General features: G+C 36.1%; 1 protein-coding gene across 2 annotated transcripts in view; it reads left to right on the top strand.

The window, feature by feature from the left end:
* Positions 1-20,739, top strand: part of LOC149781574 (uncharacterized) — a 44,373-nt gene extending 23,634 nt beyond the window's left edge. Inside the window, exons 2-3 of one of the 2 annotated variants that reach the window (XM_089935616.1) lie at positions 3,913-6,268; positions 13,465-20,739. In XM_089935616.1, the coding sequence (XP_089791742.1) occupies positions 3,981-6,268; position 13,465 (2,289 nt within the window). In that variant the 5' untranslated portion in view covers positions 3,913-3,980 and the 3' untranslated portion in view covers positions 13,466-20,739. Of the gene's footprint in view, positions 1-3,912; positions 11,600-13,464 lie in introns of those variants that run through there. The other variant, XM_089935615.1, reaches the window with a different exon arrangement.
* Positions 20,740-25,453: the final 4,714 nt, after the last annotated feature.

The following is a 25,453-nucleotide window of genomic DNA, read 5'->3' as shown; positions in this document are numbered from 1 at the left end:
GATGATGATAATGATTGGGTTGAAATCACTAAGGGTGGTACGGTAGGCTTAGTCACAGGGCTGACGTGTTTAGCTCGGGAAGGTCGTATTCTCTTCGGTCGTGATAAAGAAGTCTGATACATTTGTTTCAGACTTCTTAACTCCGCTAAAATGTCCAACAGTACCGTGACCGTTTGATTTTCATCCTCTTGTTTCTTTGCTGCTACTTCTTCTTGCTGTTGTTTTTTTCTTACCTCTTCTTCTTCTTGTTGCTGTTGCTGTAGGAGAAAAGCCTGTTCCGCTTCCTTTTGTCGTTGTATAAATTTCTCCAATTCTTCTTTCTGTCTCTGTCTAAAATTCTCCACTTGCGGTAATGAAGAAGGTAACGAAGGTTCCGGAACAAATTCTTGCGAGGAGAGAAAATCCACAAAATCCCAATTCACCTCTTCTGAAAGTAAGTCCGAGTTCCCTTGGGCAGTCTCCCCTGCTGGTGCACCCCAATGGATCGTTTTCTGAGTTTCCGTCATGTTGAATCACTGTCGCATAGATTGACTGCACACAAGCGCTAGCGAATCTATATAGACTACGTGACGTCACAGACTGCTCTCTTTGGATTGGATGCGGGCTGACTGAATTCTGTAACGCGTGTTCGGATTGGTGAATGAACTCAATCCGTTTCAATCATTCCTGTACCTATAAATAAGCGCCGTTCAATGCATTGATTCACCTGTTCTCGTCGCTTCAAGATGTGGACTACAGTTGAGTCATCCACCCTTGTGCCTTCCATGATGTTTCGGACAGACTTGCTCATGTATGTCCGATCCAAGTGGACCGTTGTCCACAGGACAAACACCAGCCTGTGGATACGTAGGATCTACATCGAAAGACAAGGATGCCTGAAAAGAGTGCTGATGTACGGACCAACAGTAAGACGCAGCCTAAGGACAAGAAGAAGACCAATGCGGTGCCATTTATGTTAATGAATACATTAACATAAACCCAAAGGCCCTTTTCAGGGCCAGCCATATTTCTCGAAAAGAGATAGCCTTTCCATTGCCTACCCCTTTTTTTATTTTATTTTTTATTTTTTTATGTTTCAATTTTACATAGACCCTATACAGTCCCAAGGGTTTTTTGGCCATGTTAAATATACATAGACCCTATATTGTCCCAAGGTTTTTGGCCATGTTAATTCCCATAGACCCTATATTGTCCCAGGGTTTTTGGCCATGTTAATTCCCATAGACCCTATATTGTCCCACGATTTTTCTCCATGTTAAATTTACATAGACCCTATATTGTCCCAAGGGTGTTTTTAATGATAAATCCCATAGACCCTATAGTATCCCCCTTCACTACTCATACCCTATGTCCCATCTGTTTTAGGGACATAACGTATCCATTACTTATAAGTAGACCCTCGCATGTTTCTTTTTCAGTTCGACTACGTTTAATATTATGATTAAAAGATCTACTCTGAGTTTCTTGAATGTCCTTAACATCAAGCGGAACAATGCTACTTTTATGCTGTTCCATTTAAAACTGTCTTGGGCTTTAAGGTATATATTTGGTACGATGAATTTGTTCCATCATCTAAAAAACTTTCCTTATCCTGTTATTGACATAAGTTTTTAATTTCGATATTTAAAAAAGCGTTTCGTGAGATTTGTTTCTCCCAACTCATTCCATCTAGGTTTGGATCTTAATGCAACACCTTCCATTTATTGCTTCCTAGATTCCTCTGTAATTGTTTCCGTTTCCCTTTAATTTCCTAATGGAATATTCTGTAGTTTCGGATCTTATTCTCATCTTATGATTTCAAAGAAAGAGAATTATCCAGAGAGTCATCTTTATTTCCACCTATGTAATATTTAATTTACAGTGCTGGTTGTACATTTTTGTTCAGGTCAAGATAATTATTGTTCCCCAACCCCTAAGCATTAAATTTCCAATATCCTTTTGAACCTGGAGACTTTGAAGGAGTCACAATATTAACAAAAGCTGCATGATCAGGCCTATACCATGGAAATATAAGTGTATCAGCTGTATTTATATGAATAGCATCCGATAGAACAAAATAACACAATCAACTTTGTTTTAAGGAAGATGTTTGTCCCCAGCTATACATCTTTAAGTCGTAATTGGAATTTATTCCAGATCGTTGTTCAGGTCATGGATTGGTGCTCTAGACAGTTGGCGTTTGTCAAGTACAAATAAAATAGGCATCCGAATATAAGTCTTGAACAGTGTTTCAATCTCCACACATTATAAAGGGCAAGTGTGTCAAGAATTCAAAGATTTCTTCCTTTAGATGTGCAAAAACAGCTCCGATTATCATCGCTAAACCCATACAAATTCACGAGGGTTATTCTGTTTCCATTCATTGTAATATCTGAAATTATCAATCACCCATAGCTTTCTCTATGAATTGCCAATTCGAAAGTATTTCTAAAGTGTATTGAGGCCCCAGCACTATTACTAGTATTGTGGCAAAAGGTCCATTTGTATCCCCATTCAACAGCATGGTATATTTCATCGGTTTTGTACTGTAAGTTCTTGCATGCATTCAGTGGATACACTATCCATTTTAACCAATGGAAATTTCCCTTTGTTTAATGACAATACCTTGTTGTCCTCATAACAATTATAGATAAAATATTTAGATTTTATTCACGGAAGTAGCCGAAAGTTGACATGTGCATGTTAATTCGCTGAAATATATGAAGTAAGTATAAGTAACGAAACGAGATTCGATCTCCAACTGAGATATAGATAATAAGGGTTATTTTAAACGAAAAGTCGAAAGTTCCTCTATGCAGGTTATATGATAAACACTTTTTTTTGCTACTGTTCTGGCAATTTTATTCGATGCGATGCTTGGAAAAAATATGCCATATTAAACATGAATATAAAACTAATTTCCTTCCTTTAATTCGAAAGTATATTCAAGGTTGGTGGGAATTTACCACTTGTGTTTGCGAACACTTTATGCACTTCTGAGGCTATCGCTTTTCAGAGTATAATAACCTGTGTTTGTCATTGATTATTTAGACGTGAAGGACGCTTCATCATTATTGGAATTATCTCATATTTTGCAAGCATCCATCCATGTACCGTTACGATCTTGATGATTTCGATATGAAAACGTAACCTACAATGTTCAAATATATAAAGTACACAAAACTAGAAGCAACACGCTGGAACATGAATCTTATCTCTACGTTTGACACATAAATGTGTCCGAAATGTAATGCCATCGGCTTATTATGAGGTGTAATTTGAAATGGAATTAAATTTCCTTTTTTCAATTGCACAGATATTTCAATAATAAAATGCATAATTTTTGTGGAAACAAAATGTAACATTTATCGGATCGAACTATGCTATAACGGATTTAATGATAATGTCATCGACGGAAAGTTTCTAGGAACAAAAATATCCATCGTCTAACCTCATTACTAAGTCAAAAAGACAGTATGACCGATTTACTGTGCCACTATGAATCAGCAGGCGAAGGACCTCTTGAACTGTTGCGCAAAAATACTATGAAGTACATTATTTAACTGAACTTTTAAAGTGCGCACAAAAAGTCCATGTGTATTTACTTTACAATCCATATAACCTATTTGAAGAGATCAAAACTTGCACTGTTTTTACAAGTTTGAGCATAATACACATTTAATTAAGTGTATAATAGTCTTTAAAGACGTGTACTGTAGTTATTTTTTTAATTTTGTAACTTAATTTACCATTTGAAATAGTCAAATTACTAATGCTTATTTAAATAACCAGTTTTATAACACTGTGCGATACAATCGTGGATTATTAATGATAATAAATATCTCCATTCTCCTCACATCAAAAGGATAGTAAGTTTTACGCTCTTGCAGTCAAACATGACCATAATCTGTAGATATTCTTTTTGCTTTCCAGGTCAGCTGAGACGGAATGCGTTTATATTTTATAACATTTTTGTAATATCGTCCTGGATAACGGATAAAATGACAACGCACGTACTTGAGGACGCAAAGCTTCGGTTATTAAGTATCAAATTTGATAAGCAAATGGACGCAGATGGATTTAACTATATAAGAAAATATCTCACTGAACTGGTTACAACTTCCGAGACATTAGCAGCTTTATGTCCGACACGACAAACACCGTTTTTCCACGAAGACAGATTGTATGGAAGTACAGGTGAGGGCATTTGGTTTGGTTATTGTAAAAAAGACTTGGACATTGTAAGAATATCTAGAACTAATGTAGCGGTGGAACATGGCCATGATGACATACATAATTACCCTGGAAATGGGGTATACGTAATAGAGAACGATGAGGCCCTACCAGGATATTGTTACCTTCGTAAGATTAACGAGGGTCCATTATTTGGTTTTCCGAGCCCTTTTTTTCCAATGACTTTAGAAATCAACGAAGGCCAGTATCTTTCAGGTTTGGCTATAAACGACTACAAACAAAAAATCATGAGCATTACTGATGCCCCGTCTAATTGGCTTAGCGGCATACGGGATATGGGTGTCATCATGTGTAGCACACACATAGGTCAGCAGGGGCCAGCTATTAATTTTGATGCTATATCCAGGATTCCACTGGCCACTGATATAAATAAAGTTGATTCTGTGTTTGTAATTCGATGCCCAAAATGGCCTTCACTTGCATCGGAATGGATCACAAGGAGAAGGCCACTTGGCTGGCCCACGGAAATGCTCATCAAAGAAATAGTAGCCCAAGGAATATATTTTGCACCAGTCGGCTACAAGGATCACCCACTGAGTGGAATTCAGTGGAGATATTCATTCAACGAGGCAGAAAGACAGCTTGTCCGATCTTTCAACACAATTCAAGCAAAATGTTATGCTTTGTTAAAAAGAGCAATATCTGAAAATGTGACACCGCGCTTATGTGGGCAAGATGTTATCAGCTCATACCATATAAAGACCCTAATGTTCTGGACGATAGAAGAGACCGGTCCACAACTATGGGTTCCGGCCAATCTAATACAGTGCGTTTTTCTTGTTCTTAAGAGACTTGCTCAGTGCGTGGAGAATGGAAACTGTCCAAGTTATTTTATACCAGGCGAAAACCTGTTTCTTTCTAAGGTTACGCCAGAGAAGAAGGAAAAAGTGCAAGCTTGCATTAACTGCATCATTGCAGAGGGTTGGCCAGTTTTGGCCAGACTTTCTAACTTTGCTACTGATGACAGCTTCATATGGAATATCCAACAAGAATACGACACTCAGTATAATTCACAGGGTCAAACAATTTATGATAGTTTTCTATTCAACACGAATAGTTTAGTTGATAGTTGTATGTTACCATTCTTACTTGCCCAAACAGACGCTTTCCAAATCCACGAATCAGATAGAATATGTTCTACATTCGATGCTTTAATAAATGGTTTAATTAAAAAGGCGAACGATAGTGATGATACAAGTACAAAGAAGTGCATGAAATATATCATTGCACAGGTATGCAGCAGCTATGGAACCCACTGCCTTTCACTCTCTCGTGGTCTAACTGTTGAGATTTCAAAACGTGATGAACTAAAAGACCGCGGAGATAGATATATACAACTCTCTTGCTTGAGAAAGGAAGTGAACTGCTTTGCGAAGCAGGCAAACTATGCATACATGTGTGGAAATCTCGATTCCACGCTCTCTACAGCACACAACATAATTCGAATGCATTTTAGTAATTCACTGCGCACGTTTAGCACATATATTCCTTTGGATGTGCAGAAAAAAGCATTAATGAACAGGTTTTTGCAAGCTGCAGAGGAGATAGGTGATATGTCTGAAATGTATGCTACAACACATCTATTTCAATTCAGCAGCGAGGTTATTTTCATGAAAAATGAGATATATGCAGTCCCAGGCAATGCAAAGGTCGAGATGTTTGTGACTGGGAACGTACCAAATCATTTCAGCACTGTATCCAGCGTTAGACAGTGCATGGTTGTCGACCCATACTTGTACGTAATTTACCTTGCTTTTCTAACGTACTGTGATAAGAGACTTCAAGACGAAGCTGACAGCGCCATTACAATGATGGAAATTATATGTAGTTCTCTTCCAAACTCCCATCTACCAGCTTCCCTAAACCTGCTTGGAGACTGCTATCTCAAGAGTGGAAAGGTAGACAAGGCGATGGAGATTTTTGCCCTTTCAATGAAGAGGAACAACAGCAGAAACGCTGCACCCTGGCATGTGGCTAGACTGGTATGGAGAAAACTATATGACAGATGGTTGCAGACGAGTAATGGAGAAAGTTGGTAAGAACAATTTCTAAGCAAACCATTATACTTATTTTGCTTGAAGAAAATACAGGTGCATGGGCACGCCTGAAGAAGAAGCGCAGTTAGACGATATATCATGGAAGATGTATGCAAACTTATATTTCGTCGTATCTATAGAAACGTATTTAAACTACAGAGTTTTAAAACAAAATTTGTCTTAATTGCTATTGAAAATATCACATTTTGGTGAATTTTAAAATCGTTTTTGCATAGACTAGAATTCTGGCAAATAAACAAAACCAAATGCATTCTGTGCTCTGAATCCCTAAGACGAATCGGATTTAGAGTGACGATACAGAGAAACAGGGCGAGTCAAATCCGTGCGTTCTTTCAGACTAGTTCTTTCTCGCCGCCCATAAGTAGCACCTATTGTAAACACGGTTATTATGTTTTCAAAATAACTTAGCTATACAGTGTGCATGAATTTCAATTTATGTGATTAAGAAATGTCGATTGCAGTGAAAACACAGTAAATTGTTCTGTCAGAGATATAGTGGATTGAAAACCAAGCTGAACCACGCACGATTAAATTAAATACTATGATCTACTTAGTGTGGAATATTCATTTTGTATTAAATTTTTTTTTTAAATATCTAGACCAGTAAATATAATTCAGGTGTGATATATAGCATTTCGTTACCTCTTGATGCGCGCAGAGATGGTGTAACACGTCTGACGATTTGATACAATATTTTGAAAACTAGCTCGAATAGTGCTGAATGCTGTGGTCTGCTTGCATTATATTTGTAACTGTTGCTACTGGAGGTGTGGCATTATGAGGTTGTACCTTCTTAAAAGGTGTCCGCTTTATTTTGATATCGTTATCTAGAGGGTGATCGCCCTCTGTATATTTGCCTTCATCGGATAAAATTTTAAAATAAAGTCTGAAATTATAGATGGAATAAAGGAAAGATCTGAGCAGATATATAGAACAGAATGACAGGAGCCCTCGTACATTGGAAAACAAAAATTTAATTAATTACATAAACAACTGTGATAATACATTACATTAGGAAGATACACTTCTTTTTTAAACAAATCTTTCACCGAATTTCATAACACAAACAAATTGATATAAATAGCCGATCTGTTTTAAAAATGATAGAATTAGTTCATCATATAATCGAGTGAACGATCGAAGTCATTGCCTTGTATAACTACATAACCTGCTTATTCCGGTCCACTCCAACTTCACTATGGTGGTTCCTCTAGGACCTTTCGCTTTTTCCATTTTCCATCCTCCCTTCTGTCTCGCCTCTTTTCGGCCCTCAAACTTTGTGTGGGTAGATTAATACGTAAGTACGTAGATACGTAGATACTTGGATAAGTAGGTACGTGGATAATTCGGTGGATACATCCGTGGAGCTATTTCCAGTTTCAAAATAAACAGAAGCAATCTAAATATTATGTCATTTCTCCTACTGGGAATAGATCATTACTCCCCTATCGTTATGTCAGTTCTCGTTCTATCGGAATTCGAACAGACCAAAGGCTATCTGGTCAAGCTAAACATGGCAGACCATAAACAAACCTGATTTCACAAGATTAATGCACTTCCCAATGGCTATTTCATCACTGATTCCCATTAACATTACACGAAACATAACGATTCCGTTCTCGTCCCAGTTACACAAGTGAATGAATCAAATTCATTACATGGCTTAGCTACATTTTATTTAGCGAATACACACATTCAAGTATTTAGCATACACGAAATCACCTAAGATCGGTGAATTCAAACTGATTCTTGTAACCCATATCAACTAAAGTAATGAATGAATTTCTTATATTTCTTTTGCAATCAAGACGAGAAATTCAAACAATTCGTAAAACTCATATAAAGAAGATCATTGTAAGAATTCAGATACATTTAATTAAATACAGTTACACTCATTTCAAGAGAACTGATCTACGGATTTAAACCAAAATATTTATGCAAATATAAACAATTAAATTCAAACAAATCATTATACTGGTATCAACGAACTACATGAAATTTACGCAGATACCTTGTGCTTTCAAGCTTTGTTCGCTTCGACCGCCAAAATTGTGTCCGTTGACTTTCCAGACATCCGGTCCCTTTGACCAATGTTTTACAAGAGAATTTCTTCCAAATTCTTGTCTTGGAGTCCCTTATATTTTCACTCTTGCAGGACAACTGCAGACTAACTAGATTTCTTTCGATGAGGGCAATTTAACCCCAAGAAAGTTTCGTGTTGGAACCACGCCCCTTATTTAGCGTAACAAATCAAGATTAAATATATTTACCACCTTTTATAATAGGCGTAAAAATTGCGGTCAGCATGATTTGTTTAATTCCAAACAATAGATCTGGAAAAACTAAGCTTCTGACAGTTCCTATATAAAATCGAAGTTAACCGTCCCTTTTTAGTCGTTTAACGGTTAAGTAAACGAAGGCTTAATTAAGAATCACTTCCTCTTCCGACACAGACATTAGAAATCATTGCAGTATAGCGATTTATCAAGCATGACTATAATTAATTGTTCTCCACCCAAATTAATGTGCTCTTTATGTGCCGACATAAATTTGCGTCCTTGCAATATTATTCAGTGATCAGTTTAAAAAAGAGATTAATATTATCGCATGACTTTAGGGACTATACACTACTTAGAGACGTTGATGTGTGATACTGTTGATGGTTAAACAAAAGTACGGCAAGCTATTTCTGTGATATGTGCTCATGATACTGTTAAATGTGAGCACTGGGAAATAAATGCAACTATACTTGTTTGCGAGCTTCACTTATGTATGGTATGTCTCACAATACTGATTACCTCCTTGATATATTTCCTGTATGTATCTACATTTTTGATAATGCATTAGTTAAGTTCAAATGTATAATGTATATTTTATTTTTGTTTTGCACGAGCATTGACTTTACATGTCTTGAAATCAAGATAGAGTGTCTTGCATCTTTTGGATGTGCCTGCAGTTCAAATGAAAAACTCGAATCGATGCCCATTACTGCATCTGTCTCATAGAAAATAGCTTTACTGTAACTGTGACAAACTGAAACATAATTATGATGTTTCCGTTGCTCTTAGTACCAGCGTTGTTTATTCCATTGTTATTTATCCTAAAAGACAGTGGTCTAAGCAGTGGAAGCATAAAGCCATAAGTTAAAATTTAGAATCAAAGGTAAGGACTTGCTTCTATATTCATTATACAGTAAAGCTCTTTTTAATATTTCAGTTAATTCAGTTACATTTTACAAATAAACCAATACTTTATTTTCAAAGACAATTAATTTCTGAGAAATATGTTGTGATATTTAGATTTTTAAAAACTGCTCGTATTAGCGTGTATTTGTAATAAAGATATCCCGTCTGATTCTGGTATTTTCCACCTTTAATAAAGAATATCTTATAATTTTCATCAACGAGTCTTCGATATACACAAAATAATTTAATTAATTCCTAGATTCATTCAGAATCACGCAAAATTAGGTATGAATACATATAAGACAAATAGTTATGAAAACAATGTTTTTTATTCTTTATTATATTCGAGATATGACTACAACAATTAAGTTACATATCCTCCATTTTGTCGCATGTTTGATGAATCCCAGGGCATTATATATAAATCCAGGTGTATTAGGGCTATCTTACTTATGTTATGTACTATTCTGGGCATAATATTATCTAAAACTCAGCTCAGGTTAACGACATTCCTCCAGTGAAATGGGGTTGATTTTAATAAAGGTTTTATCTAAGATTAATCCAGATTAACGCGTTGACCTGCACCAGCTAGTCCCTCTGACAGTGAAATGGACATATCTACATATTATCAATAACGCGGCTCAACATGCATTCTGTTATGTCAGTCCTATCTGAATCATCCTCTGGTTAATTCACTTATACTATCATGGACAGATTTTATTCCCTTTGCTAGGAATTGCGGAGGTCGTTAATTATATACATTGGCGTTACCGCAAGGAAATAAAGTGCACGGTGACTGACTGATCGTATGTACGTTTTCAGGTTCGACTAATGATCCATCACAAGCGACTTTCATAATCGACAATGATTTAAAAACGCTAACATTTACCCCATTACAATGAAAATAAGACTGCAGTTTGGGTGTTTGTTAAGCAGTGAGGAAGACATGAACCATTTTAACTCTTGCATTTTGTATGCCGTCCTACGCAAAGGCCCACATTTCACTAAATGTTATATTTTTCCTTTAGGTTTTAATACTGATTTCCATTGAATCCAACTAACTGCAAATCAAATGCCAAGGGCAAAATCGGTATTAAATTATTCAGGTTTTTCTGAGGGACCGTACTAGTATGCAGCTGTAGGTAACTGAATTTCCATCATGTGTATCCATATTGTGCTCTTGCCTATATATTAAATTTATAATAGTTTCATTTAAGTCATTTGGGTATATGACATTTATATTTCAAAAAGAAAATTCTTTATCTCAGTAGTTGGCTGGTACTGTAGTACTGTACACGTGCAACACTTATTTTGAATGGAGGTCACGATAATTTCACGTGAAAATAGGGGTACCTTTGTCCGGTAGAGGTATCATACACGCCATAATTGTTGATTTTATGTTGGAATTGCAGCGTGGGAAACATTTGATTTCAACAGTCAATTCCTATCGGATTATACGAATGTATTTAAGGATTTGAATATTTAAATATATCCGTTGTATTATGTGAAACGTTCAATGACTTCAGTGATATTCTAATTTCACGGGATGACCTTGAAGTTAAACTTTTGGATTTAGGACTATGCTTCTTCATTTGTACTAGCGCGTTGGCACATAAACACACCATATCTTTAATTTAGAATACCTTTGGACAGTTTCCAAATAGTGCGAAATTGATAACACAATTTAGAATATTCAAGGAATTCATACACTGCTGTTATTTTTATTATTTCACTTTATTTGATTTTATATTTTATTTAAATCTATTTAGATTTTGGAAAATGGAATGCTAGTATGGTTTACCTTGTCTAGCTACTTAAGTTTAAGCCCCTAGACTTAACAATAGCTTTTAAACAATCTGTGTGCTACATTGAGATAGTTTATAATTTAAACGGCATAGTAGAGTAAACATTGATAAAATTGATTGGCATTATTATTAATTAATATTGATTGTTCTGGAAGAGGTAATTTGGAATTAGTCTGACCTTTCAATTACTTGCTTAGACACACAGTGTTCACAGAGATGAAAATGTTACTAACTTTGCTGTTTAAAACGGTAGTTGAAACTAGTTTTCTTGGAAATAGAGTCGTGGGCAAAATGTGGCATGAATTTCAAAAAGATGACCACTCGCAAAAAACTGATTGACTCCAAGACTTATCAATCAATCAATCAATATATCTATCTATCTATCTATCTATCTATCTATCTATCTATCTATCTATCTGTCTGTCTGTCTGTCTGTCTATCCATCCATCCATCCATCCATCCATCAACCGCTCCGGTGGCCTAGTGGTGAGAGCGTCCGCCTCGGATGCGGGAGGTCGTGGGTTTGATCCCCGGCCGAGTCATACCAAAAACTTACAAAAATGGTACTAACAGCTGCCTCGCTTGGCGCTCAGCATTAAGAGGTTAGTGTTAGGACTGGTCGGCCCGGTGTCAGGATAATGTGACTGGGTGGGACATCATGCTACATGTCTGCGGCATGATGCCCCAGTGCTAGACATAACTATAAACTGCCACATTGCAGACATCGTAGCGATATGACTGAAAAATTGTTAAAGCTACGTAAAAAATTCAAATCACATCACATCACAACACCATCCATCCATCCATCCATCCATCTATCTATCTATCTATCTATCTATCTATCTATCTATCTATCTATCTATCATCTACTGTCTTAAAGACCTATTGCACTGCAACAAGTGCTTACAAGAAGAGTGAAAATTTGAACTTGCATTTTTATTGTAATGTTTGGGCTAACGAACTAAACAGTAATAATTATAACGCATTCATGTTTTTAATAATAGTTTATTTGTTTCGCTACAGGCTAAAGGCTCAAAATTATGAATCAGCGATTACAAACGACAAATCTTTGGTCCTGTATCTATCACGGGTGGAGGGGTGGGGAGCTTTTTGAACATAGAATATGTCTGTTGACTAATTTGTGAACATTAACGTAAGCGCTGTATTTTAATGTATAACTATTTCGGTTCCACACACACATACACATAGAGAGAGGATGTAGATATATATACAGACAGACATACATACATACATACATACATACATACATAGATATCTCAGCGCTGTGAGGTTTCAAAACATTTTCGAACCGGATAAAGTGAGAGAAAAAAATCTTCGGTCACGAAACGGTCTGGTGCTGTTTCAGGACCATACATGGTTGCCAGATGGCCATTTCCGTTTTGAGGAATAGGTACAATTCAAGAAACAGCTAAGAGACGCTTTAGCGCCTGTATGGGTGAAAAAGGCAAAGAAGTCTTTTATGAACCAAATGTTGCCCCGAAATTGCACCAGGTTGATTCTAAACGGCGCGTTGTCGCAAAATGGTGCTTATGAATCGAATGGGAAGCAAAGAAAAGTAGACGCTCAGGTGTACACCTTTACCTTTCTGAGCTCAGATATAATGAAATCATGGCCATGTTTATTTAAAGGAATAGTGCTTCCTATATAAGTTAAGTTGGAAAATTACCAAAGCTACCAGCAAGCTTTCTCACATATCCAGATTGGCCGAGCCCGAGACTCGAACCCACTTAGACAGAGGTGAGATGGCAGTGATCCGTGACGGAGAGAGCTTTAGACCACTCGGCCACTCGGGGCCCCCAACATCATAAACAGTCAACTCTAAGACAGATAGCTAGTTGGCAGTATGTGCATATATACGTGCACATGTGTATCATCTGCTGAGAAGCAATCGGCGAGATACACACATCAAAAACACGGACTTTGGAAACAACATTCGACAATCGTTATACCATCAATAAAATATCTGCTTTTCAATCTTAAAGTTATTTAAGGACATTTTGAAGAGAAATTGAGAAAATCGTTTAAATTTAATATAGTTATCACATCCTTACGTTATATGGTTTCCTCATGATCGCTAATTTAATATATTACAACACCAATAATGTGTTGGCAAATCTGTTTCTAATGTTCATAGCTGAATTTCAAATTATCTTATATTCACAGAAGAGAACGTATTTTATTTCCATCACTTACTGAGCGAAAAGGAACCGGCTGATTTATACAGAATCCAACGGGCAAAGGGATCACATTCAGAAGTCTAACACTGAATCGGACAATTCCGTCTTCCAATAGTAATTATCTAGCTGCTATGTTGGGAAGTAGGTTTAACTTGTTTACGATGTGTATAATATAAATAATGCTTTGGACTAGACTTCATTCCTCATCGTCTAACTAAAACAAGTGAACACTTATACAATTTATGTGTAACTCTAGCCAATTTTAAATACCATCCGTTTCTCCAATGACGATTCATTTATTTACAACTTGTGTTTAAAATATCTTGTTGTGTTTATTTTTCGTAGTATATCTTATCATTATTTTTTTACTTTGTTTAATTATGACTGAAAAAACAATGAAAGGGTTACTTGGATGACACAAACAATCATATATATATATATATATATATATATATATATATATATATATATATATATATATATATATATATATATATTCTTGCACGATTTAGAAAGGCAAGTTAGTGCTTAATATAAACCTAAGTGAAACTATTAATGAAGATAGGTTCCAGAGTTAGTCAAATCATCAAATATACGCATCATCCAATGATGCCAAATAAATACATTTGTTGATATTACCCTTGACAGTAACACCGATAAGCTATTTTGCTAGCCTACTTGAGTTGGGTGTTTCTTTCGAAGTCATATTTTGGTGACAATTAGGTAGCTATATCTCCTAATCGAGTAAATTAATGTGCGACACGTCTTCGTAGTTGGCGTGCAACGAATAACAAATCACGATTACCTTTAACGTAGCACTACACAAACTGTAACGTAATAGTTGAACTAGTTAAATACATATTTGCACTTTGTCGTTTGAATGTATTTCATGATGTGAAATGACTTTTTATTATTTACTACTGAGGAATGTTAATTAGCTCTTGCACCCATCTGAGACTATTTTGCGGGAATACACTATATGTTGTCTTTCAAAGATCAAAGTTGGTACAAATTATAACGAAATGTATGAAATAATTATTATCTTTAATACTTTTCTATTCATTTAAGGAGATATACGACATTTCGCTAAAATAGTATTTATATTAATATATTTTATAAAGTTTAGATCTAGCAACGAATAATCTAAAATTGATATGTTACAGTAATATCTAAATAATTATATTAATTACAATTCTTCGTTTCGTTAACGTTTTGAAATATTTGAGTAAAATAAATGATTTGCTATCCATAAATACGTGTCTAGACATATTTGCAGAAACTTTCTGTTGAAACCAAGATCAATAACTGTTGTTGAAAATCGTAAATCACCTCAACTTATTCGTGACGTGCGACAATCTGACGTCATACTTTGGGGTTTTCCGACGTTTATCGCATAATGTCATAAGTCCGTTTTTTTTTTTTTGTATCTTTCATTTGCTATACATTGATATAATTAAGCTTATGTTTAACTTACCCAGCTGTAAAAATTATATTTCACTCTCAAATCGGAATCTTTCCAAATCAGAATAACCTTCCTTAATAGACCTAAGAAACGCGATTGACCGAATTATCGTGTGTTTCTTGGTTTTATGTTTGCTAACAACATGCTTCAAGAAACGAAGATAATTAAATTCCATTTGTTTAAACATGTTTTATTGCCAGAAATATCACAGGTCTAAAGGCCTAAAGTTTTTCTCCATTAGAATGATAAATAATTACTTACCAGCATGCAGAAGAAAGACTTGAAATAAAGTCAAGACAGTTGACATACGTGCATGTAATAAAATGAGAGGGACGACTGAATTACAAGAGTAAATGGAAAGTGTTTGGTGATACTTACTATTTTAAGTGTTGTTTTAACTGAACAAAAGGTAATCATATGTTTTCGAATCTTTCTACATTTTTGTAGGAAGAAGTAAAGTTTGTTGTTAAATAAAATTCAATCCGTTTCAGTGCTAATATTAACTAATGATAATCAATGGTAAATCGCAAATATTGCGTTATTAAATAGTCTGCATTCAAAAGGAAAGTGATAGTCGTTTCTGCTGCAAATACACAGAAACTGGAAAGATTGGTGATAAGATTACGCTTAAATAAATCATACTTTAGCAATCTGCGTTAGTATCTTAATCGGCTTAACAGCGCAGATGTGACCCCTTTCAAAGAAATATAAGTAGACAAATATTTCCCTCGTTTTAAAAAGAACTTCAGACAATTTGAAATGGCCAAGGGACCATTGGCCTCTATTATTACAATGTGTACTTACTGGTAAAGCTAGTGACGTTTACCATTCACTGTCACTACAGCAAAGTGCTGACTATGATGTGCTTAAGGAATGCATCTTAAAGAGTTAAGAGTTAGTTCCTGTGGCTTATCGTTTTAAAGTTTTAGGAATTCTAGAAAATCAATTGACCAGACCTATGTCGAATTTGCATGGGAAACAGCACGACAATTTCATAGGAGGTGCCCTTCTAGGAAGGTTAATAAAGGTTACTAAAGTCTCCGACAACTCATGTTACATAACGAGTTCGAGAACTGTATCCATACTGACATTAAAGCGTATCTTGATGAGCAAGAGGTCGAAACCTCGGAAAATGCTGCTCGTACTGCTGACGAGTATTCTTAACTCGTATAGTTTCTTTTGTAAATAAAACTTTCACTCTGCAGTCTTCTGGCACAAATGTATTTCAGCCTAATACAAGCCCTTTTGAATCTCCATCTGGCACAACTTTTGAAGATCATGCTTCTGATAAGCTTGATCGAAATCATTGTCTTTTCCTACGTGTACCCATTGCAACACGACACGTTATTTCTGATTGCTACAAATTGAAAAATAGGCATCAGAATCAAGACAGACCTATTCCAACTGCTCTTATTACTAAGAGGTCAAGGTCACGGTCATGTATTGAAAGCAGTACATTTGTTGGGTCTAATAAACCCCAGACTGATTTTATTATGGAGAATTATGAACCATTCATGTTGAAGGTTTCTATATCACCCTTGGGTGATTTGGCCAATCTCATCCCGATTAAAATTGTAAAGGTCTTTTTCTGAGAAGTCTTCATCTAACGAAAGTGTTCTTTTTCAAGGAGTATAGTGCGGCTTTGTTAATGTTCCTCTCCATTGTGTAAATTTGTGATCAGACTTAGTCTCAGGATCCGTGACAATCGGAAGAGTGTTTGCTTTACCCGTTGAGGGCAGTCATTCATTACCAATCAACGACCTAGTTGGAGATAAGGTTGTCGTTAATCCACTTGCATCTGACAAGCTTTGTTTGGATCAGAAAGTCGATCCTATTGAAAAAGAATTCCCTGATTTATACCCATCTTGTGCAGTTACTAGAGATCCGGCAAAGAAAGCTCTTGAGAATGACGTTGATCAGAAAAGTAGTCCTTTAGCAGACACGTGTATTGGTCAGGCTTTTGATGAGGTCACCTTCATTCCCTGTTTGGATAAATCAAAGGGTGTTGATCACAGTTATCCTCTTTTAACTACTCATTCTTTATATTCTAATAAAGGAGACAAACGACAATCACTTGTCCTCGAACAGGAAAAAGATTCTGAGATCTGTTTGTTTCAAAGGGCCATTAGTGAAACTGAAGCCACTGAAGTACCTGTATGCTATTTCATTAAAAATGGAATTCTTGTGAGAAAATGAAGACCTCCCGAGGTACCTGCTGGTGACTAGTGGTCAGTGAACTATCAAGTTGTAGTTCCAAAATCATACAGACAGTCATTTAGGGATTAATAAGACTTATCACAAGATCTTGACTCACTTTTATTGGCCAACAATTAAAAGTGATGTTTGCAAATACTGTAGATCTTGTCTTACTTGTCAAATGGAAGGAAAACCCAATCAGAAGATACCTAAGGCTCGTCTGCAACCTATTCCTGCATTTGACGAACCATTTAGCAGAATAATGATAGACTGTGTGTTGGTCCCTTACCTAAGACCAAGTCAGGTAACCAATACTTGTTGACCATAATGTGTGCTTCAACAAGGTTCCCAGCGGCAATTCCTTTGAGAAATATTAAATCTGAAGCAATAGTAAAAGCTGTGATGAATATTTATTTACTTAATTTGGCCTTCCCAAGTGTGTCTAATCTGATCAAGGGTCAAATTTAATCTCTGGAGTTTTCCAGCAAAATATGCACGAATTAGGCATCCAGCAATTCAAATGCTCTGCCTATCACCCTGAGAGCCAATGGGGCTTTAGAAACAATTTCATTAGAATTTGCAGAATATGATTCGATCATATTGTTTTGAAACTGGTAAGGTTGGGATGAAGGAATTCATTTACTATTGTTTGTTGTTTGGGAATCAGTTCAAGAATCGCTAGGCTTCAGTCCCTTTGAACTGGTTTTGGGTCACACTGTGTGTGGACCATTGACGATGTTGAAAGATGAAACATCTTTCTAATGAAAATACTAAAATAAATCTTTTGGATTATGTTTCCAATGTTAAGTATATGTTGTCAAAAGCTTGTGAGTTTGCAAGAGCGAATCTGCACTCTACTCAGTCAAAAATTAAATTAAGATATGATAACAACTCAGAGGAAGTAATTTTTCAACCTGGTGACAGAGTTCTGGCTCTCTTGCCCATACCACAAAATCTTCTTTAGCCAAATATTATGGTCCCCACACAGTTGGAAATAATGTAAATGATTTAAATTACATCGTAAATACTCGTACGAGGCGAAAACAAAAACAACTTTGCCACCTAATTATGTTAACGGGGCATATTGAGAGAGATTTCCAGATTAAACATGCATTTAATTTTGTTGCACCTGTCCCACTCATTGAAGATTTAAGTGAAGGAATATCATCGGAATCTAATGGTTCTGAAGCGACAAATCTTCCAAATTCAGAAATTATGAATAATCTGGACCAGAAACTTTCACATTTGTAACAGCAAGAAAGGAATGAACTTAAACATACTAATTTGACTATGAGCACTTATTTCCAGATGTTCTTACAAAAACCAGCAAATTTTGTTCATGACGTTGAAATTGTAAATTCCAGACCTGTGAAACAACACCCTTACAGGATGAACCCTCTCAAACAGGAATACTTGAAAAACAAATTCAGTATTTGCTGCAGAAAGGTCTCATATAGCCCAGTACAAGTGACTGGAATTCACCATGTATACTTGTTCCGGAACCAGATAAAACTTTCCGTATATGCACCGATTATAAGAAGGTGAACAGTGTGACTAACAAATTCATATCCATTACCAAGAATCGTTGACTGCATTGATAAAATCGGGAATGCCAAGTAAATCGCCAAATTTGACCTTTTGAAAGGATTTTCGCAAATTCCACTGTCGGAAAGAGCAAAGGAAATTTCGGCATTCATGATTCCAGATGGACTTTATCAATATAAAGTGATGCCATTTAGGATGAAGGGCTCGCCATGTACTTTTCAACGTCTAATGAATATGATCACATCTGGTCTAGATAATTGTGATGCTTACACCGATGATGTCATCATCTACAACGACACCTGAAAAGAACATTTAGCGGCTATTCGGATATTCTTTGACAGACTCACTGATGCAAGCTTGACAATTAATTTTATCTAAACTTGAGTTCTGCCGTGCTAGCTTAACATTTCTAAGACATATCGTTGTACATGGACAAGTTGAACATATAGATGCTAAGGTCAAGGCTATCTCTGAACTCCCTGTGCCTGTTAGTAAAAAGCAACTTATGCCAGTTTAGGTATAGCTGGATACTATCGGAAATTTAGTTCTAATTTTTCCACAATTGCTGAACCCCTGACAAATTTATTGAGCAATAAAAGCCAGTTTCTTTGGACTGAAAATGTCGGGTGGCTTTTGATAAGTTGAAAGCCATACTTAAAATCGCACCAATTCTTACGGCTCCAAACTTCAGCAAATCATTTAAATCTCTGTTGATGCAAGTGATGGTGGGGTTGGAGCAGTATTGATTCATGAAGACGAAAATAGTGTTGATCTCCCAGTGCGCTATTTTTCTAACAAATTAAATAAGTACCAAAGAAATTATTCAACGATCGAGAAGGAATATTTGGCTTTGATATTGGCATTACAACATTTTGAAGTTTGCTTTAGTCCAGCTCCTTCTTCGATTATTGTGTTTAGTGATCACGACTCCCCTTACTTTCATCGGCAAGATGAGAAATAAAAATCAAAGATTATTAAGGTGGAGTTTGGTGTTAAAGGAATATAATATTGACACCAGGTACATCAATGGAAAAGATAATTTAATAGCAGATACACTTTCCCGTGTATATAAATGTATTATTTTATATATACTTTGTAGAATTCATACTAGTTATGTTGTTTTTTAAATTTCGTATATAATTAATCTATGGTAAAAAGAAATGTTTATTATATAAATCTTTCTTCTTCTTTATGGGGGAAGTGTTATGTATATTTGATTTAATTTATATTTGATTTCATTTAATTTTTTGTTTATTCGTTTAATTTTTTAAAATTCCATTGCATTATATTATAGTGTATCATTATTTACTGGATTTGACGTTTTCCAGAGAATCAGTTTAGTTCTATCTGACCTGGCTGTTTTTCTTAAACAACTAATAATAGAAACTTTGTATCTAAGGCTAACCTAGTTCCTGACCTTGATTCAGAATCAGTAAGAGTTGAAGTAAACAGCTTTGTTATTATTTTTTATTCGTTCTCAGTGTAAGATACCTAAAGTGAAATCGAGGCAATACTAGGAGTAAGTGATACTAGGCATGTGAAAAGCTTCTATGTTGTTCTAGAAGGGTGATCATGTGAAACTCATACGAGAATCTGTTTCGCGTCATAAATTAGTGTATAACTGTTTTCTATAGAGAATTTGGGCAGTCTGGCTTTAAACCACTGACACTTAAATGTGTTTTGTTTTGACCAGTTTGAGTTGATTTTTTTTCTTCTTCAAATTATTAGGATTCCAAGAGATTATATTTCCCTGGAAATACTTGTGCTCTAAATTATTCTTGCACAAAGACAGTTATCGAATTTTACACAGAATTCAAACTGGAATAGTATTGACATATCAGTACGACGCTGACCGCAGCGTACACCATCACTTTTCATTTTGGATTTCATAGTGATTCGAACTGAGTTTCATTGGGACATTTTATCACCAGAACTTCTATTTTTTAATTCTTGGATTATTCTAGGATTATTTTTGGACTTGATTCGTACAACCCTAAGTTCTTTTTCTCATTTTTACCTTGTTTTTAGGGAAATAAATTATTTGTTAAATTTTACAAAGCTTTTTGTCTTCACTCTTTTCTTGTTACTGTTTGAATGTGTCTAAACACGTAACACAGACCCTGTCCGGACTCATCACGCTTAGATGCAACAGACACACAGACTTCTGACCAATTACAAGTTTGTAATGGCGCAACTGTCTTTCAGTGATACAAAATTATCTTCCTAAAGAAAAGTTAAGTTTTCAACAATTCTACGTTCTGGATGCCTATCGTAACGAGAACGATCATTTAATATAAAAGGCAGGATTGCAACCAGTAAGTTTCTAAATGACCGTAATGGTCATTTAGAAACTTACTGGCTGCAATCCTGCCTTTTATATTAAATGATCGTTCTCGTTTTCGCCCAATAACGGTTACCCAAATAAGTGCATCGTTTTGAGTCAATGCTGCTCTAGCACATTGTTGGTAATGTAACGGGGGTGGATACAACTATGAATTCTACTTTGTCGTTAAAGAAACAATCACATAGTGTTTTTGCACCTGAAGGTACATTGAAAGGTTAAACACTTTCGAGAGATAATGCGATCATTCTGAGTTGGCCTCCAGTTGGTATGTTGACGCCAACTGTCTATTTCAAATTAGCAGTAAACAGGATTATATTTGAATGTATGCGAGGGTCTGGTAACACGACTGAGAAGCAGATATTCATTGACAAGTGCAGCAAAGTCACATCGATGCTGCAATTCATTGTTACGTCATCTATCACTTAGTCGGTAAATTCTGCAACCTCCTCACCACAGGCAGACTCCATTAGATATACAATGATAAATCTAATCTTAAACACGAACCACGAACAATGAATGAAGTTTAAATGTTCTTCCAGAAAAATGCTGAGTCCTACGAACTGAATTTTGTCTCCAGCAACTAACGATGCAACTAACGATGTTGACATGTCATGTAAGATTCATCAACGTATTTTTCCATGTTCCTTACTACTGATATAACATTGAAAAGAAGATGCCACTGATTATTTACCATCATTACCAGTTGATCTCACGTGCTTTTACTTAGGTTATTATAAACAAATATGATTCTGGCTCACGCACCCTTAAGATGTGACTTTTTAAGCCAGTTTCAAGAGAATCTAAAATAAATATGTCATTTCCTGAAATTATCGTGTTAATGATTCCTCCCTTTCTTTGATTACCATTCCATTAGTCGTGCCATTTGAAGTTATTACGCGTGGTTGTCTTTTTCGGGGCTACTCTGCGACCTTTGCATTCATATATTGTCTTCCCGCAGCCTCAGCTACATTAATGCTTGAAAAAAGCAACCAAAACACCAGCGCTTCTGATTACTTCGATTGTAGTGATCTGTCAGGTTCCTTGTAACAGCGCTTCTCAACCTGACAACAATACATCGAATGTCCACGTTAGACGTTTGTAATTTACCATTTCGATCTTGAAAAATCACAAGCTCAGTAGGGTAGAGAAACGTGATTAGACCTGCATCATAACCGCGTCTAGTTAATTAACATACATAAATTTTAATATACATTTTATATAATATTAAACACACTCTAACTGAAGTCATTAAGTGTTGGCGTGATTAGTGAACGCCCCTGGAATGCAACTCTTCAACAACAAGATGACCACATATGGGGTTTTCCAGTTGAGTATATATTAGGACAATTTCAGGTAATAGTCCAGGAGAAAGGTTCAATTGCGCTGTTTTGTTTGAAGGCCAACCTTCACATCATGACAGGACATTATTATTTACCGACTCAACAGGTTCAATTACTATACGAATGTTTCCATAGGCGCATCAAGGACCCGCATTCGACTAATGAGCACCCTCCAAGAACAGAAAGAATCACGAAATAAGATCGATAACAGTGCTGCGAGCTGCATCGACACGTGCATGAAACTTCCTGTTGACAACGGACTGTTTGAACAGCTCTAGATGTTCAACTGAAAACCCATCAAATGGGTATGATGTACCAAAAAATGCTTTGGGAAATTTGTAGACTACTACAGATATTTTGATGTTCGTCCATGTTACACCACATATTGTGATAGGCACGTCTGATCTGATTGTCGGCATAAATAAATAAATGCCATATTCAGTGTAATTTTTCCAGATAAATTATCCTACTATGGCACTTGTTGTATACGCATATGTCGCCTGTGCGAGAAATGACAGAGTTTCAGCCGTTCCAGATTTCATAAACGATAGCTAACGTGATTATGTTGTCAATGAAGTAGTTAGCACAGGCATCCGCAGTGTTGATGTTGACAATACAACTGTAATTAGCTCCTGTACGCCATGTTGCATCGTTAGCGGTTTTCTTGTTTTCTTATGAACTAATGTGATCATGTTTGGGCCCACATATAACCTTGGGAACATCACTGCGTGACTGAGGGGAATTGCACACGAAAACCTGGACGAGTCCGCAATACGCCAGATTTGAAATTCGGGTTAGGGTTAATTATAGCAGGCGTTTGCACATCTTCTGCAGCGTATCTGACTTTTCAAATAGTATATGGTCTATGATCTGTATGATTAGATGAGATATTGTTACACATCATAATTGGACCACTTAGTATGAGTAATAATCACTGTATTACAGTATCTAGCAAGTAAAACATCGTCTGGGCCATGTTAACGTTTTGATGATTTGATTCGATCGCCTTTCCGTCGATGGAATGACAGGCACTTTTGAAGAACGCCGCGATTTCGTTGTTAATAAATCCAACTAGTGCATCACCAGCATTGTCGTTCGGTACAAATATCCACTCAATTTCCAAGAATTCTTCGCATGAGATGTTTACTTGCTTTTCAGTAATATATTGTACCTCCTGTTCACACAAGGGTCACCATATTATTACCGAGACAAGCCAGCGACTACACAAAACCAAGCGCGATGCGGAGGTACTTTAGTAGCAAAAATTAAGTTATTGCACGGACATGCATTTTTCTTTTGTTGTTGCGAGGAAACGTCTTGCATGTGGGTGTAAATATTCTTACAAATTGTAGGTTGAACCATAACATCAGCCTACCGCATATTTGAAAACTGTTAATGGACCGCGCCAATGACTAACATAACCACGCATTGGGGTAACTCCTGCAGCCGATGAAGGAATGTTGGGTGACCCTTGGTTAATGGTAGACTATATAATAATCTCGAAGAACACGTACATATCATGTCATGTTATCTTGAATAATCCACCATATGCATTTATATTGTAATAATTGTGCATTTAAACTAAGATTGCAAATGGAAATACAACGTAGCACATTAAAATCGCAACAACATACAAGTTGAAGTATATAATCTTCTGATGATAATCTGGCGACAATTTAAATCACACAGTGGTGAGAACGTCAAGATGTAATTATAATTCCAAACACCGTTATCACATCTAATGGTCGTAACCTTTGCAGGCTTTTTATTGATTTTCTTCTAATTTTTGTTGAGAAAACTGATGTTTATAGAAGTCTCCGATTGCTTATACCGACTGAATGACATATATTACACTCTAACTGACCCATGGCCAGATCTGAGATTGCTTTCACTGACTGGATGCAGTCTCAGAATGATGTAGCTGATCCATCACAGAAGCAGAGGTAACCACGCCCTACTCCTTAGCATATAACGCCATATAGAATCAACGGGTTTTTATTCTTGCACTTACACTGTGTGAATTAAGTTTAATTTCTTGGTGCATACTGGCAAAAAAATGGCTGAAAAATGTTTATATTAAGACACTTTGAATTTAGAGGTGATCTATAGAGGCAGTCCGATTGGTGACGGTCATTAGACTTGAAAGTCCGACAAGATGTATATGCGCCTGCAATTCACGTGACTCTTACACCTTGTCAGCATAGTATTGGTGGCGATCCATAAGTTTCAGTTCGTTTTATTAGTTATGGTGGTACGTTTCCCAATCAAGGGAAGAAATTATTAAACAATGTACAATTCACAGCAGTCATTACCAGACTTATTGTCCTTAGCTGGCCATGCTAAAAAGAAGTGTCACTGACACTCAAATTAGTGGCACGGCTAAGCAAGTAGATTTTGTTTAATGAAATAGGTTATGAACTGAACAAATTTACAAGATGCCATGTTGCCCATGAATTCGTGTAGCACAAAGGTGTCGTCATTGTCAAGCATCACACTTTCACAAACAAACTTTGCAAAGATGGCGCAGAGAAAATGATATTGGCATTCAAATGTTTGTTCCTATTTCTATTTACAAAATAACGTAACAATTTACTTGCCAATCAATAAGCTAGTTTGGCAAACAATTATCGTCCCCTGAAACCAGCATCATTTGTTTAAATGTGTGCCAAGAAGATTTTGATACACTTTCTGTCTGCCTGTCCACGTATCTAAATGCTGGGTTGAAATTCATTGGCACTATGGTGATCACCTGTGGGTTTGGAATCAGTATTGGCTCCCCCACATGTGGTTACTGAGAGAGCGTCAAAAGGTATAATGAATAAAACATTTAATCCCATGACAATTTAAAATATTTTCAGACCATATTCAGCCATAGCAGAGAGATGCGTAACGAAGTTTTGATTAGGACCTTGATTCATTGTTGGGTTGGGATGAGTACGGGTGGTGGGAGAGAGATGGTAGAATATGTGGTGGAAAGTGAGGGACTATTCAATGGTGAGACCTTTCAATTGTCACCCGTCTTTTGTTAACTGCCTGACAAGGTTGTTTTGGGCTGGTTATATCCTATTTTTTAGTTCAGTTTTTTTCT

This window comes from Sinohyriopsis cumingii, chromosome 15 (assembly GCF_028554795.1).
Source record: "Sinohyriopsis cumingii isolate HCF-2022 chromosome 15, ASM2855479v2, whole genome shotgun sequence".
Taxonomy (NCBI): Eukaryota; Metazoa; Mollusca; class Bivalvia; order Unionida; family Unionidae; genus Sinohyriopsis; species Sinohyriopsis cumingii.
Note: the sequence above shows the minus strand (reverse complement) of the source record. Positions and strands in the feature narration are given on the sequence as shown.